A 15,295-nucleotide genomic window follows, 5' to 3' on the forward strand; every position below is an offset into this window, starting at 1 on the left:
ACTCGGCGGGGTCGCAGCTGCCTCTGGAAGGCACCGCGAGATGTACCAAATGGCGCAAATGGTCAAATCAAGGTTTTGTAACGCGAGCTGTGCCACAGTGAAATGGAACTAGCCCAAGGTCCGTATGGCTCACCATGTAGTCGGCCACAGGTCACACAGCCAGGTGGGCTGGGGAGAGCGCGCGGCACCCAGACCCACGCCAAAACCCACACCACACATACACATAAGACATCTAACCTTTGCAACGACGCACGCACAGGGCGGACTGCCGACTGGGGGCTGGCGGGCGACCTCTGCCGCTCGCCCCTTCTTCTCACCCCTTCTTGTCGAAGTTGGATCGGATGCGGCCCAGGATGTAATCTCCGGCGGTGATCGCGCCGTGGCGCGACTCGATGAGCACGTGCTTGTCGGCCTGCACGAAGAGGGTTGACAAAGGACGGGGATGGGTTGGTCAAGACGCAGGAGGCACTACGGAATGATGAGGAGCCGGCCTGCATGAAGAACGCCATCGAGTAGCGCGGCCGCGGCGGCCGCGCCTCTTCCGGCGTGGGCATGCGGACGCGGTGAAGATTGGAGAGGAGGCTATCGTTGGACCAGCGCGAGAGCATGTCGCCGATGTTGACGGCGATGCCACCCTCGACCGGGTCCACCTGTTCACAGCGGCGGCAGAGGGGCGAAGAGACGCCGTTCTCAATACTGTAGAACAGTGACTGGTATCTCCATTCTCGTACTCACGCCGGCCCACCTTGAGCCAGCCCGCGCCGCCCGCGCGCGGGTTGGCGGCGCACTCGAGGCCAGCATTGCCTATGCCACAAGAGGACACCGACTGATCATCTCGTCAATCGTGGAGCTAGTGATCTCTCGAGGCCGGCGTTGCCGGGGCGCTGGAAGAGGAGGGTAAGGTTGCACCAGTCCGTGTGCGGGCCGGCGCGCCTATAAAAAAGAAAGACAGGTCGATAAAAAAGAAATACAGCGGCACCAGTCCGTGTGCGGGCCGGCGCGCCTATGAAAAAAGAAACACAAGGCACAAGTGCATAAAAAAAGATATACATCGGTCCCGGTCTGTGTGCGGGCCGGCGCGCCAGTAGTCCTCTGGCACACTCGACACGTCCACCGGCGGGTAGTGCAGCAGCCGCAGCGTGCACTGCCCATCCTCCGCCCAGAGCGTGTGCGCCTAACTCAAAGGGACTCATGCCTCAGAAGTCCGTCGTAGTGCGCGCCAGCTCCTCCGACCAGAGCGCGCCCCCGCGAGCGTGCCGGCGGGCAGGTGCGGGCAGGCCACCTACGGCGAGGCTGTTGAGGACGTTCCGCGAAGGCTCCACTCCTCGGGCAAGTGCGGGCAGGCGGCCGGCTCGAGCAGCGAGAGCAGTCTGTTGCCTGCGGCGCACTCAGGAACGCACAGGACTCAGGGCAAGGAGGTCCGCTGATTGCCGGTTCGGTCTCACCGCGGCGAATCTCGGGCCATCTCGGGCCATCTCGGGCCATCTCGGGCCATATCGGGCCATCTAGGACCATCTCGGGCCATCTCGGGCCATCTCGGCTCAGCCGGTTGCCGAGGGAGTGCGCCGCGCTGATGAGTGTGCGAGCGGCGGGCTCGAAGCCTAACGCGCGGGATTGCCCGAGATTGCGCGAGATTGCGCGAGATTCCGGATGTAGCGCGAGGCGGGCTGCGGCCGTCTGTGGACGGCCACCGGCCGTCCATCGACCCGCGGCGCGCGGTGACCTGGAGGCTCTCTTTTTGGTCCGGCGTGCCGGTCGAAGGCCGTACCTGCGGGGAAGGTTCCGAGAAGGCTCCGAGAAGGCTCCGCGAAGCCAGCCGAGGGGCAGCGCACCTGCGACATGTACTCGTAGCCGCAGTTGAGGTGCGCGGCGAAGGGCGCCTGCTCCGCCTTGGCCGCCCGCTCCTGCCCGAAGAAGGTGGCCGACGCGCCAAACGCCTCGTCGATCGCCGCCTCCGGAATGCCGTGGTTGGTCACTGAGAAGAAGCCGACCTCGCTGGCCGCGGCAATCATGGCCGCGCGGACCTCGTCGTCGGGCAAGGACAGGTCAACAACCGGCACGTTACCGTACACGGCCGCTGAGCCGCCCTTGCCGCCCGCCTGCAGGAGCTGGCGCTCGAGCTGGACCTCCCGCGCAGCTGATTTGTCGGCTCCGGCCGCCTCGGCTTCACAGGGGCTGTCCGTCGCGCGCTGCTTCGTGGGCGGCGGGTCGGGGGCCGGGATGGGTGGGCTGTTGCGCTTGCACATTGGCCGACCCTACCAGGTACGAGGCGAGATAAGCGAGACTGGCTGCACCCCCCCTCCCCCTCACCCCTTGTGTCTTGAGCACTTGAGCACTGGATAGGGTCGGTTCCGCATGGTACGGGACCCCTCGATCGTCTCGCCCTCCCTCACTGGTGTGTTCATTGGGGGGGGTCATAACAAACACGGTACAGGATCGAGGTGCACGCTGCCGAGGCAGTGTAGAGATAAAACTTCTGATGCCATGCGTGACCTAGTAGTGTCCCCAGCTATGGGCGTGTCCATGTTTGTTGGAGCCAGGTGTGGTGTGGACGCGAGAATAGCTCCGCCGTTGATGGAGGCAACCGATGCGAGTCGACTGGTGTGTGTCGTCGTGGTTTCGTATCAAGAATACTCACTCACTCACACACTGTGTGTGTGTGTGTGTGTTTAGTGCCAGTGGCAGTGCGTGCCAGTGCGCCTACAGATTTTTTTCGAACAATTCTTTTGTGTGCCTGTGATTGTGCTAGCACGCGCCAGTTCGCACCTGTGTCAGCTGAGAAGAGAGTTGCTTTACGTGCTCAGAATTCTTTTTTCGAAAGCCCGTTCCCCGGCGAGTGAGTGACACACACACACACACACGCCCGTTCCCCGGCATATGCCCTGCCAGCCCTACTGCCGATCGATTGCGCTCTTACAACCGTTGAGTGTTAGGGCGGCGGCGAGGGCGGCGGAGAGGGCGGCGGCGGAGAAGGAGGCGGCGCGGCACGCCGAGGAGCTGCTGGCGGAGGTCGAGGCGGAGAAGCGCGCCAAGGGCAAGAAGGGCAAGAAGAAGAAGAAGAAGGGCGGCGGGAGTGGCAGCGCTGGGCCGTCGCAGGAGAAAGAGGCCCCGGAGGCAGCCGCAGCCAAGCCCGCGCCGTTGGACAGGGAGGGGCTGCTCCGGCTTCTCGCGGAGCTCCACGAGGACAGGATCCGGTTCGGCATCACGCCGGAGACGTCGGTCGAGGGGCTGGCGGAGGCGCTGGGAGAGGCGGCGGGCGAGGCGAGCGAGGAGGAGGGCGACGAGGAGACGGCGGAGGCGGCCGAGGAGGAGGGCGAGGTGGAGGGCGAGGAGGAGGAGGGCGAGGAGGAGGGCGAGGAGGCGGCAGCGGAGGCGGCAGCGGAGGCGCGCCGGCAGGCTGAGGCGGAGGCTGCGGCCGTGGCAGCGGCAGAGGAGGAGGAGGCTGCCGCAGCGGAGGAGGAGGCGGCAGTAGCGGCGGCCGAGGCGGCAGTAGCGGCGGCAGAGGCGGCGCTCGCCGCAGCGAAGGCAAGGCGCGCGTCAGGTGCCGCTGCGAGGGCCAGGGCGCGGGAGGCGGCCTAGCCCGCGCGCAAGGACAGCTGGCGCAGTGGCAGCCATGGGGAAGGGTCTCTCGTACTCTAGGGTGCGTTCTCTTGTGAACGATCATGGCTGTGGGCTGGGGCCCCGCGCCGCGCGGGCGCGCGTGCAGTCCCTCGAGGTCCCGCCGGGAGCTGCTCACACAGCCGTACGAAGCGTGGGCGGTGGCGCGGGAAAGTGGCATAGCATACCTATGCCACAGAGTGCGAGCATCTCTCAGACAGTGGGTTTGTTAGCCCCCAGGTTTTAGCGCGTGGGTTAGCGTGTGGATTAGCGTGTGGGTTAGCGCATAGAGAAAATACGTTAGAATGGAATAGAACGCGTCGTTCAACAGACGTTCAACATAACAGTGGTGGGAAAGAGATGAGGGGAGATGGAACAGCCTGTGAGGGAGGAGAATACAATTACAATCACGCATGTGGCTTGTGGGAGGTTTCTTTCGTTTAAATTCTTTCGTGGTGCGCCACGCCGTGCCGGCGTTTTTCACTTTCCGGGACAGCCCCGTGCCAAGTTGCGGCCTTGCGAGGCAGGAAAGTGACGGCTCGGCTACCCGTATTTATTCTTTTCGATACGCCTCTTCTGTCTCGCGTGACGCGTCCACCCCTGAGGGAGGGTGTAGAGGATGTAGAGACTAGAGTGTAGAGCGCTGTAGAGCTGTAGAGATGTAGAGCGCTCTGGAGCGCTGTAGAGCTGTAGAGCTCTACATCGGCTGCGTGACGAACTGCGTGCGTTGTAGAGCGATGTAGAGCGCGATTTTGCTGTAGAGTTTGTTGTGGAGGCTCTACAGCCAAACCGCCGGGAAGGCAGTGACTCAAAGAGGTCGAGCCGCGCTAATGGGGTCTCTCCGAGCTTACTGGAGCTCTGATGGACGGCCCTGACTATCCCTGACACACAGAGAGTCACTCTGACGGCACATAACACCCTATAACTGCGTCATGACCAGCCCGTCGCCGGTGCCGCATTCGTCGCTGTGCTTCTTTAGCAGGCGGTGGACTGTCGGCTGCGAGGACGGTCGCATTTGCGCGAGGCGAGGCGAGCATTACTGCGCGTTGCACGCGCCATGACTCGCGCCAGCGCTTGCGGGAGCTCCTGGCTGAGCGTTGAGTCCAGGCGAGTTGCGCTGGCCACTATCGCTACGCCGAGCCGAGCTGACGCGCCGAGGCGCCGGCCAGTCGCAGCCGCGAGGCATGCCACAGCAGCAGAGGCATCTGCCACCCATTGGGCGGGCAGACAGAAGGCCAGGGCAGCACTGGCAAGTGCAACGCGCCTCGTGTCGGAGAGCGACCGTGCCTCCTTCGCCGGTTATGTAGAGTTTGTTGTAGAGATTTCACGTTATAGAGCGCCTCTACATCGCTCTACAACGCACGCAGTTCGTCACGCGGTGGATGTAGAGCTCTACAGCTCTACATTGCTCTCTGGGGGGAGGCGGGGGCCCCCGGAGGCACCGTGCGCCGCGCCGCAGTGCGGAAACGGGGCTCCGGCTCCGCTAGTCTCCGCTAGCACCGACTTCCCGATGCGAATGAGTACGGTTGAGAAGAGGGCAGATTTGGAGAGATCTCGAGGAGTACATACAGATAGATCCTCTAGCCATCAGAAAACTCCGACCTGATCGGTCGTACTGACCGCCGACAGATCACTCCAGACAGCAGACAGGCCGACGTCTGCACGCGGCCGGCCGGGCGAGAGGCTTGACATGATCCGACCCTGCGACCCTGACGCTGCTGCTCTAGCTATCAGATAACTGCTGACTGCTGCCACAATGTGTGACCGGTGCTGGCCCACTTGGCGGCCTTCCCGGTCAGTGGTGAGGCGCAGTTCAGAGCTGTCGATGGCGCGATCCGCCGCACTGGTCCCACATTGGTGACACGAGACCACCAAGTTTGCCGGTCCAAGAGAGAGGCACCGGCGCTGTCCGGAGAAGGTGCATGGTCCCTCCTGACTGCCCATGCGCGCGAGGCTGTGTAGGCATAGCCTCGAGAGTGCCAGCAGCCAATCTGAGGCAGTTTGTGACGCGCATTGCGTCAGAAGCGTGCACGCAGCTGGAAGGACACCTTCCTACTGGCCGTACGATCAGGTCGTCACTGAATGGTGGATACTAAGGCCGCGAGCTATGCAGGTGGTCAATTGTGCAGCAGGGCACGGTCAGCAGCGCCGACAGGCTGTCGCAAGGCGTGATAGCATGGCCGCAAGACCGGCGAATTCCTTGAAAACAAGTAAAAAATGCGCAAAAAAGAAAAACGTCCCGAAAAATCGGCGCCTGCGGCGGGCCGTGGGACCCCATCTCCGCCCCGCATGGATACCCTCTAGGGCCCCCGCCTCCCCCCAGAGACATTGCTCTACAGCGCTCCAGAGCGCTCTACATCTCTACAGCTCTACAGCGCTCTACACTCTACATCCTCTACACCCTCCCTCAGCAAGGGACACGACAGGCTCGCAGCGCGGTGCACGGTGGACTCCCAACTCCACTGGCGGTCTCTCTCATCTCAGTAGTCTAGCTTGAGCACTTGAGCACTGGATAGGGTCGATTCCGCATGCATGGTACGGGACCCCTCGATCGTCTCGCCCTCCCTCACTGGTGTGTTCATTGGGGGGGGTCATAACAAACACGGTACAGGATCGAGGTGCACGCTGCCAAAGCAGTGTCGTCCCCCCTCTCCCCGACGGCGATGGCGGTGTGACCGATCGAGCTACAAGAGGAGCTTGTTCAGCAGGATCCGGGATAGTCAGATGCACTACCTGTCACTGGGCCTGAGACCACCACACGACCCTCCCATCACCGTCTCGGATTGATGTGGGATCGAACCACTCCGGGATGGGCAAGCCCATCGATTGTCATTGATCCATCTGGTTAATTGTCAAAATTCCTGTTCAAGAGGGGAGCGGGGCTCTGACGGAGTGTGTGGTGGGAGAGGGCAGGGAATGAGCGCAGGGGAAGGGGGGGGGGGGGGGGCTCAGCCGTGCAAAAAGCATCAATTAATAATAGTAGTGAAGAAATATTGCTCGGCCGTTCATGAAGTCCTTTTTGATCTAGAGGAGACGGGTCAACCCCGTGAGGACAGATCAGGTTCGCATTGTCGTAGCCGGAGGGGATGTTGACCTTTAGCTCTTGGGGCCACCTTTCCGCTTTGGTTTTTTCCCCACTGACCACTCGGGCAACTTGTACCAAATGCCAAAGTTGCACTTTACCATTCGGGCAACTTCGATTGCATTTTACCACTCGATGAAACGGGCGGACGGAAAACGCGTTTGCGGTCGCTCGCCGGAGAGCTATGCATGAAGCGGCCGGCGCGCCACCGCAGCTCACCGATGGAGCTTGCGAAGCGGCAATCCACTGGCGCAGCAGCATTGCGACCCATTCTCCAAGCACGGCCTCTGGCGTTGCGACTGCACAGAGAGCGAGCAATAGTCGCGGCATAAAAGGGGGGTGTTTTTCCGTCCGTCCGAAATAGTCTAGCTAGCGACCTGCCTCCAGCTTCTCACTGGCAGTCTCTCGCAACCACAGGCACACTGACACAGGGGTGGCAGGGGCGGCGGCAGGAGTCTCCCACATACATGCGGGCCTCGCTACTCGAGTAGAGAGAGGTGCGTCCTGTGTGTGTCCTCGCCCTTGAAGGTTTTGAGGGGGAAGGGGAAGGTGCTGTTTGTCTGTGCATGCATGCATGTGCGTGTGTGTGTGTTTAGTGCGAATATTTATTTTTTTGCTTTGAAAATTCTTTTTTCGAAACCCTCGAAACTCTCCCTAACTAACCTGACTCATGCCCCACCGGACGAAAGCTAGCTCAGTCGGGTCCCGCGGGGTTGCATCAACGGCGGCTACTGCTGCGCCGCTCTCGCTGCCGAAAAGGATCGAGGCGGCGGCGGAGAACGGCAAGGTCGACGTGGTGCAGACGTGGCTCTTCAGCGGGGATGGGCGGGTTGACGCGACGTGCGTGCGTCGCGGCGTGAGTGGCTGTACGCTCCTGCTGATCGCCGCCGAACACGGTCACAAGCAGCTGGTCGAGGTTCTGCTGAAGCGCGGCGCGGAGGCGGACGCGCGAGACAGCGAAGGTTGTACGGCGCTGATGGCCGCCGCCGCCTACGGCCACGAGCAGGTGGTCGAACTGCTGCTGAAGCGGGGCGCGGAGGTGAACGCGCGAGACAGCGAAGGCTATACGGCGCTGATGGCCGCCGCCCGCTGGGGCTACGAGCAGGTGGTCGAGGTGCTGCTGCGGCACGGCGTGGAGATCAACCTGCAGAGCAGCGTCGGCTGCGCCGCGCTGATGTCCGCCGCGCTCGAGGGCCACGAGCGGGTGGTCGACGTGCTGATTCAGCACGGGGCGGAGATCAATCAGCAGCGCCGCGGCGGCGGCACCGCGCTGATAGGGGCCGCATTCCACAACCATCCCGCCGTGGTGCTCCGCTTGCTGCGGGCGGGCGCAGACATGACGTTGCGCACTGCGGCGGGCATGACGGCGCCGCAGATCGCCAAGGAGAACGGCCACACCGAGTGCGTCGCAGCCGTCAGGACGTATCTCGGGGAGGTGATGGCGAGCCGGCGCGAGGCGGCGGGCCGGCGCGAGGCGGCGGCGGTCGAGGCGGGCGGCGCAGGGGCAGGCATTTCGGGCGGCGAGGGCGGCAGCAGCGGGCCTCTTTCCGAGGAGATCGGCGAGGTGGGCGGCGCACCCGCAAGCGAGGCGGCGTCGGGCGCCAGTGCCGCGGCCTCTGCTTTGATCGGCGAGGGCGGCGCGGAGGCCGAGCCGAGCAGCGAGGCGGTGCCAGAGGAGGTCGTGCTAGCGGCAAAGCGAGGCGAAGATGCGGCGGTGCTGGCGTGGTTCGACGGCGGCGGGCGGGTCGACGCGACGTTCGAGTGCATCTTTGATAGCGGCTCCCGTCTGAGCGGCATGACGCTGCTGATGCTTGCGATGGGCTATAGCCACGCGGAGCTGGCCGAGGCGCTTCTCCGGCGCGGCGCGGATGTCTCGTTGCAGAACAACAGCGGTGGCACCGCGCTGAGCCTCGCCGCCGCGAACGGCCACGAGAACCTGGTCGAGCTGGCATTGCGGCGTGGCGCGGAGATCGACCAGCCAAACAAGATTGGCAGCACTGCGCTGATGGAGGCCGCCTACAGAGGCCACGAGCGGGTTGTAGACACGCTGATCCGGCGCGGAGATCGACATGCAGGACAACGACTTCGACACCGCTCTGATGGCCGCCGCCCTCGGCGACCGCCCCGCCGTCGTGCTCCGCTTGCTGCGGGCGGGCGCAGACATGACGCTGTGCACTAAGAAGGGCAAGACCGCGCTGCAGTACGCCAAGGAGAGGGGCCACGCCGAGTGCGTGCGCGCCCTCGAGGAGCATGCGGCGGCCGAGGCGGCGGCCGAGGCGGCAGCGAAGGAGGCGGCGAGGGCTGCGGGGGCGGCGGCGAGGGCGGCGGAGAGGGCGGCGGCGGAGAAGGAGGCGGCGCGGCACGCCGAGGAGCTGCTGGCGGAGGTCGAGGCGGAGAAGCGCGCCAAGGGCAAGAAGGGCAAGAAGAAGAAGAAGAAGGGCGGCGGGAGTGGCAGCGCTGGGCCGTCGCAGGAGAAAGAGGCGCCGGCGGAGGCGGCGGCGACAGCCAAGCCCGCGCCGTTGGACAGGGAGGGGCTGCTCCGGCTTCTCGCGGAGCTCCACGAGGACAGGATCCGGTTCGGCATCACGGCGGAGACGTCGGTCGAGGGGTTGGCGGAGGCGCTGGGAGAGGCGGCGGGCGAGGCGAGCGAGGAGGAGGGCGACGAGGAGACGGCGGAGGCGGCCGAGGAGGAGGGCGAGGAGGAGGGCGAGGAGGAGGGCGAGGAGGAGGGCGAGGAGGCGGAAGCGGAGGCGGCAGCGGAGGCGCGCCGGCAGGCTGAGGCGGAGGCTGCGGCCGTAGCAGCGGCAGAGGAGGAGGAGGCTGCCGCAGCGGAGGAGGAGGCGGCAGTAGCGGCGGCCGAGGCGGCAGTAGCGGCGGCAGAGGCGGCGCTCGCCGCAGCGAAGGCAAGGCGCGCGTCAGGTGCCGCTGCGAGGGCCAGGGCGCGGGAGGCGGCCTAGGCCGCGCGCAAGGACAGCTAGCGCAGTGGCAGCCATGGGGAAGGGTCTCTCGTACTCTGGGGTGCGTTCTCTTGTGAACGATCGTGGCTGTGGGCTGGGCCCCGCGCCGCGCGGGCGCGCGTGCAGTCCCTCGAGGTCCCGCCGGGAGCTGCTCACACAGCCGTACGAGGGGTGGGCGGTGGCGCGGGAAAGTGGCATAGCCTACCAATGCCACAGAGTGCGAGCATCTCTCAGACACCAGAGAGTGTGTGGGGAGCTGGGTGGAGGGCGGGCACCCTGCCATCATCTGGGCGAAGTGTGGGTTAGCGTGCCCGGGTTAGCTCGCGGGTTAGCGCGTGGGTTACCGCGTGGGTTACCGCGCAGAGAAAATAGAATGGAATAGAACGCGTCGCCGTTCAACAGACGTTCAACATAACAGTGGTGCTGGTGGGAACGAGATGAGGCATGAGGGGGGAGATGGAAAACAGCCTGAGGGAGGAGAATACAACTCTGGGGGGGCCGGGCGCGGGGGCCTAGAGGGTATCCATGCGGGGGGGGGGAGATGGGGTCGGATGGCCCGCCGCAGGCGCCGATTTTGTCGGCATTGTTTTCTTTTTTGCGCAATTTTTCACTTGTTTATATGGGAATTCGGCGTACTTGCGGCCATGCTATCACGCCTTGCGACAGCCTGTCGGCGCTGCTGACCGTGCCCTGCTGCACAATTGACCACCTGCATAGCTCGCGGCCTCAGTATCCAGCATTCAGTGACGACCTGATCGTACGGCCAGTAGGAAGGTGTCCTTCCAACGTGTCACGCTTCTGACGCAATGCGCGTCACAAACTGCCTCAGATTGGCTGCTGGCACTCTCGAGGCTATGCCTACACAGCCTCGCGCGCATGGGCAGTCAAGAGGGACCACGCACCTTCTCAGGACAGCACCAGTGCCTCTCTCTTGGGCCGGCAAACGTGGTGGTCTCGTGTTACCAATGTGGGACTGCGACGGTGGGATATGCAACGGTGGCATAAAGTGTATGATACACCGTCGCAAAACTGCATTCCTGGGACCAGTGCGGCATCGCGCCATCGACAGCTCTGGACTGCGCCTCACCACTGACTGGGAAGGCCGCCAAGTGGGCCAGCACAGGTCGCACATTGTGGCAGCAGTCAGCAGTGCATGTCTGATAGCTAGCAGCAGCGTCAGGGTCTCGCAGGGTCGTGCCCACAGGACCCAAAAAAATAGCTTTCCTCCTCAAAAGATCTGATGTTGGAATGTTTCAATAGGAGAGAGGCCCCTTCCGTTGGGGGACCGAGTGACTAGGAAACGAGGGTTCCCCATTGTGTCCCCTTCGCGTGCGAGCGTGACACTGCACTTGGCGCCGAGCGCCCGCGGCTCAGACCTTGTGCAGGCCACCCCTCGGTGGAGGCACCGGTCCGGACCGATGGCGCTCGGTGTGGAGCAAGCAAGACCCCCCCCCCCCCCCATCGGCGCGCGCTCGCCATTCCAACGGGCGCCAGGAGCACCAAGAGGACTCCTCATGGCTGCCTCCAAGTGGGCTTCGACCGGCCTCGGCTGGGGGGGCGGGTTGTCCCGGCTGCGGACGCCTTCTGCAGCCCCCTGGGATGGGGACAGCACCCCAAAACTGCCCCTCGGCGGCATACAGCACTGCCAGCCAGTCTCTTCCTCCTCCTCAAGGGCTGTACTATAGGCCATATTGCGCCGCCTCCTACTGGCAGCCGGGCGGGCGCGCGCCGAGCGCGCCTCGGCGCGCGCACGGCTCGCAAAGTTCGAACGAGTACTGCCGCCCGGCCGCCTCAAGGCTGCCGGGCGGCAGTACTCGCCTCGCAAGGCGCGTACCGGCTGATCTGGCTGCTGCGCCGGCGGCCGCTGCGCTGGCCGCTGCTGCGCCGGCTGGCGGGCGGTACGGCCGCCGGCGGCCGCTGCACCCGCGCCTTCCCTCGCGGGCGCCGTCGCGCCGCGCGCGCCCAACTCTGCTGGCACACGGCACGCGTCGTCACACAGCCGCGGAGAATAGGCGGTGCAGCGCGCGAAGCGCGCGCGATCTCGTACTTTTAAGGCTGGATCCGGCCATTCCAAGGGTATACCTTTGAGAATCCCCAGCGTCCCACCCTCCTAGTCACACTCTCAATTTCTCGACTGGCCAACACGAAGTGCTGCGATCGGGGTTGGCCCATTTCTTTTTTCCTTTCTTTTTTTGGGCCCTGTGGGCACCCTAACGAGGGATGGGGGAGGAGGACAGGGTCCACACCTGCACGAGCAGGATTTTGGAAGGACGATCAGGGGCACAGGTGGGGGCGTGGGGCTCTCCTGCTCCTGACAAGGGACTCGACAGGCTCGCAGCGCGGTGCACGGTGGACTCCCAACTCCACTGGCGGTCTCATCTCAGTCTAGCGACCTGCCTCCACGCTCCAGCTTCTCACTGGCAGTCTCTCGCAACCACAGGCACACTGACACAGGGGTGGCAGGGGCGGCGGCAGGAGTCTCCCACATGGGCCTCGCTAGATAGAGGTGCGTCCTGTGTGTGTCCTCGCCTCTTGAGGGGGAAGGGGAAGGGGCTGTTTGTCTGTGCATGCATGCATGCATGCATGTGTGTGTGTGTGTGTGTGTGTGTGTGTGTGTGTGTGTGTGTGTGTTTAGGAATTCCTAGTGCCAGTGCGTGCCAGTGCGCCTACAGATTTTTTTCGAACAATTCTTTTGTGTGCCTGTGATTGTGCTAGCACGCGCCAGTTCGCACCTGTGTCGAGCTGTGAGAAGAGAGTTCCTTTTTAAATTCTTTTTTCGAGAAACCCGAGAATTCTTTTTTCGAAAGGCCCGTTCCCCGGGCGGCGTGATGTGAGTGAGTGACTCACACACACACACACGCCCGTTCCCCGGCATATGCCCTGCCAGCCCTACTGCCGATCGATTGCGCTCTTACAACCGTTGAGTGTTAGGGCGGCGGCGAGGGCGGCGGAGAGGGCGGCGGCGGAGAAGGAGGCGGCGCGGCACGCCGAGGAGCTGCTGGCGGAGGTCGAGGCGGAGAAGCGCGCCAAGGGCAAGAAGGGCAAGAAGAAGAAGAAGAAGGGCGGCGGGAGTGGCAGCGCTGGGCCGTCGCAGGAGAAAGAGGCCCCGGAGGCAGCCGCAGCCAAGCCCGCGCCGTTGGACAGGGAGGGGCTGCTCCGGCTTCTCGCGGAGCTCCACGAGGACAGGATCCGGTTCGGCATCACGCCGGAGACGTCGGTCGAGGGGCTGGCGGAGGCGCTGGGAGAGGCGGCGGGCGAGGCGAGCGAGGAGGAGGGCGACGAGGAGACGGCGGAGGCGGCCGAGGAGGAGGGCGAGGAGGAGGGCGAGGAGGAGGGCGAGGAGGAGGGCGAGGAGGCGGCAGCGGAGGCGGCAGCGGAGGCGCGCCGGCAGGCTGAGGCGGAGGCTGCGGCCGTGGCAGCGGCAGAGGAGGAGGAGGCTGCCGCAGCGGAGGAGGAGGCGGCAGTAGCGGCGGCCGAGGCGGCAGTAGCGGTGGCAGAGGCGGCGCTCGCCGCAGCGAAGGCAAGGCGCGCGTCAGGTGCCGCTGCGAGGGCCAGGGCGCGGGAGGCGGCCTAGCCCGCGCGCAAGGACAGCTGGCGCAGTGGCAGCCATGGGGAAGGGGCTCTCGTACTCTGGGGTGCGTTCTCTTGTGAACGATCGTGGCTGTGGGCTGGGCCCCGCGCCGCGCGGGCGCGCGTGCAGTCCCTCGAGGTCCCGCCGGGAGCTGCTCACACAGCCGTACGAGGGGTGGGCGGTGGCGCGGGAAAGTGGCATAGCCTACCAATGCCACAGAGTGCGAGCATCTCTCAGACACCAGAGAGTGTGTGGGGAGCTGGGTGGAGGGCGGGCACCCTGCCATCATCTGGGCGAAGTGTGGGTTAGCGTGCCCGGGTTAGCTCGCGGGTTAGCGCGTGGGTTACCGCGTGGGTTACCGCGCAGAGAAAATAGAATGGAATAGAACGCGTCGCCGTTCAACAGACGTTCAACATAACAGTGCTCAGTGGTGGGGGAACGAGATGAGGGGAGATGGAACAGCCTGAGCGCTGAGGGAGGAGAATTCAACTCCGGGGGGGCGCGGGGGCCCTAGAGGGTATTCATGCGGGGGGGAGATGGGGTCGGATGGCCCGCCGCAGGCGCCGATTTTTTCGGGATTTGTCTTTTTTTGCGCAATTTTTCACTTGTTTCATGGGAATTCGGCGTACTTGCGGCCATGCTATCACGCCTTGCGACAGCCTGTCGGCGCTGCTGACCGTGCCATGCTGCACAATTGATCACCTGCATAGCTCGCGGCCTTAGTATCAAGCATTCAGTGACGATTGATCGTACGGCCAGTAGGAAGGTGTCCTTCCAGCTGCGTGCACGCTTCTGACGCAATGCGCGTCACAAACTGCCTCAGATTGGCTGCTGGCACTCTCGACAGCTCCTTCATCGACGACTTTGTGCCCGAGGCGGACACGCAGTACTACATCGTCCTGGCCGGGTACAATGGCCTCACAGGCGCCGCCACAGTGACCGCCACCTACGCCTCGGGCGCGTCGCCCTCGCCGGCGCCGTCTCCCTCTCCCTCGCCAGCGCCGTCGCCAGTGCCGTCGCCCTCGCCGGTGCCGTCGCCGTTGCCAGTGCCCCCGCCGTCGCCTACGCCGTCGCCGGGTCCGGTCGCTCCGCCTGGGCTCTTGCCATGCGATGCCTGCGACTTTGCCGTCGAAGTTTTCAATGGCGTCGAGTGCATTCTCATTTCTGATCTCCTCGACCACTCCCCCCTGGCGCCACCCTTCGCTTCCCCAATCCCGTCGCCGCCTCCGCCGTCGCCGTCGCCGTCGCCGCCTCCACCGCAGAATTGGATCGAATGCGGCAGGCCCGGTCGGTGCACGGAGGCAGCGAAGTTTGCAGCGCATACAGAGTTGCATGAGGTTCGCTGTTGCTCCGAGACGCGGCTCTCCAATTCGTGGCGCCGGAATCAGGGTTGCTCGGTGTGGAGTGATTCTCAGGGGCCAGAGATGGGCGAGTGCGCCCACTCCAAGACGTTCTTGGAGGCAACGGCAATTTGTGCCGATGCCGGCGCTCGCCTCTGCACCCAGGATGAGATAGCAGGCAGCTGCACTCGTGGCACAGGGTGCGGCCATGACCGTGACCTCATTTGGAGCTTTACGACTGATTGAGCCAAGGAAAGCTTTAATTCATTATCCATCTTTTTATTGGCCCCGCAGCCCCCGAAGTTGTTCATTATTGGCATTTTTTTGCCCCCCTTCCGCCCCTTTCCCCTGTTTATTTAGAAGATCGATTTCAAGCTCAGATCGATGCTGTCCCTACGGCTTTGGGTGTCCGTGACGCCCCCCTCTTGTTGCATGTCCGTGGAGGATCTTGTCGAGCGTCCGGTTTTTTGTTTTCCCCATTTTTTTTTTCATGCCCCCGGGACCCTCCCCAAGCCCAATCCCGGGCCCCCCCCCCCCCCCCCCATGTACGCGTGTACGCCATATACAGTGTCGGACTCTCGGAGTAATAATCACCGCCCAGGGGCATGTGAGATGTGTAGCCCCCATGTTGATGCCATCGTGCCCGCGGTGCGCGTCGTGACTCGTGTGGCGCCCGTCCCGTTCTCTTTGGTCTTGCGTGTGTGACCACTTTTAGCACAGCTCTCGTCTCTCTCCCTCGCTCCAAGTT

General features: G+C 64.1%; 2 protein-coding genes across 2 annotated transcripts in view; one reads left to right on the forward strand and one right to left on the reverse strand.

Moving 5' to 3' along the window:
- The window catches only part of EMIHUDRAFT_468259 (hypothetical protein), a gene marked incomplete at its 3' end in the record, with an annotated part of 5,290 nt that extends 3,038 nt beyond the window's left edge, over positions 1-2,252 (reverse strand). Inside the window, exons 1-9 of the mRNA XM_005783642.1 lie at positions 1,833-2,252; positions 1,675-1,768; positions 1,554-1,601; positions 1,349-1,377; positions 1,244-1,282; positions 1,083-1,174; positions 878-933; positions 746-804; positions 432-650 (exon numbers count right to left, since the gene is read on the reverse strand). Of these exons, the coding sequence (XP_005783699.1) occupies positions 432-650; positions 746-804; positions 878-933; positions 1,083-1,174; positions 1,244-1,282; positions 1,349-1,377; positions 1,554-1,601; positions 1,675-1,768; positions 1,833-2,246 (1,050 nt within the window). The 5' untranslated portion in view covers positions 2,247-2,252. The remainder of the gene's footprint in view (positions 1-431; positions 651-745; positions 805-877; positions 934-1,082; positions 1,175-1,243; positions 1,283-1,348; positions 1,378-1,553; positions 1,602-1,674; positions 1,769-1,832) is intronic.
- A 625-nt stretch (positions 2,253-2,877) lies between these two features.
- Positions 2,878-9,636, forward strand: EMIHUDRAFT_112991 (hypothetical protein; the record flags this gene model as incomplete). Its single annotated transcript, XM_005783643.1, has 3 exons — positions 2,878-3,541; positions 5,921-6,035; positions 9,012-9,636. 3 exons carry the CDS (start codon positions 2,878-2,880, stop codon positions 9,634-9,636), a joined length of 1,404 nt encoding a protein of 467 aa, XP_005783700.1.
- Positions 9,637-15,295: the final 5,659 nt, after the last annotated feature.

The sequence above is a fragment of the Emiliania huxleyi genome (genome assembly GCF_000372725.1).
Source record: "Emiliania huxleyi CCMP1516 chromosome Unknown EMIHUscaffold_179, whole genome shotgun sequence".
In the NCBI taxonomy this organism is placed as follows: domain Eukaryota; phylum Haptophyta; order Isochrysidales; family Noelaerhabdaceae; genus Emiliania; species Emiliania huxleyi.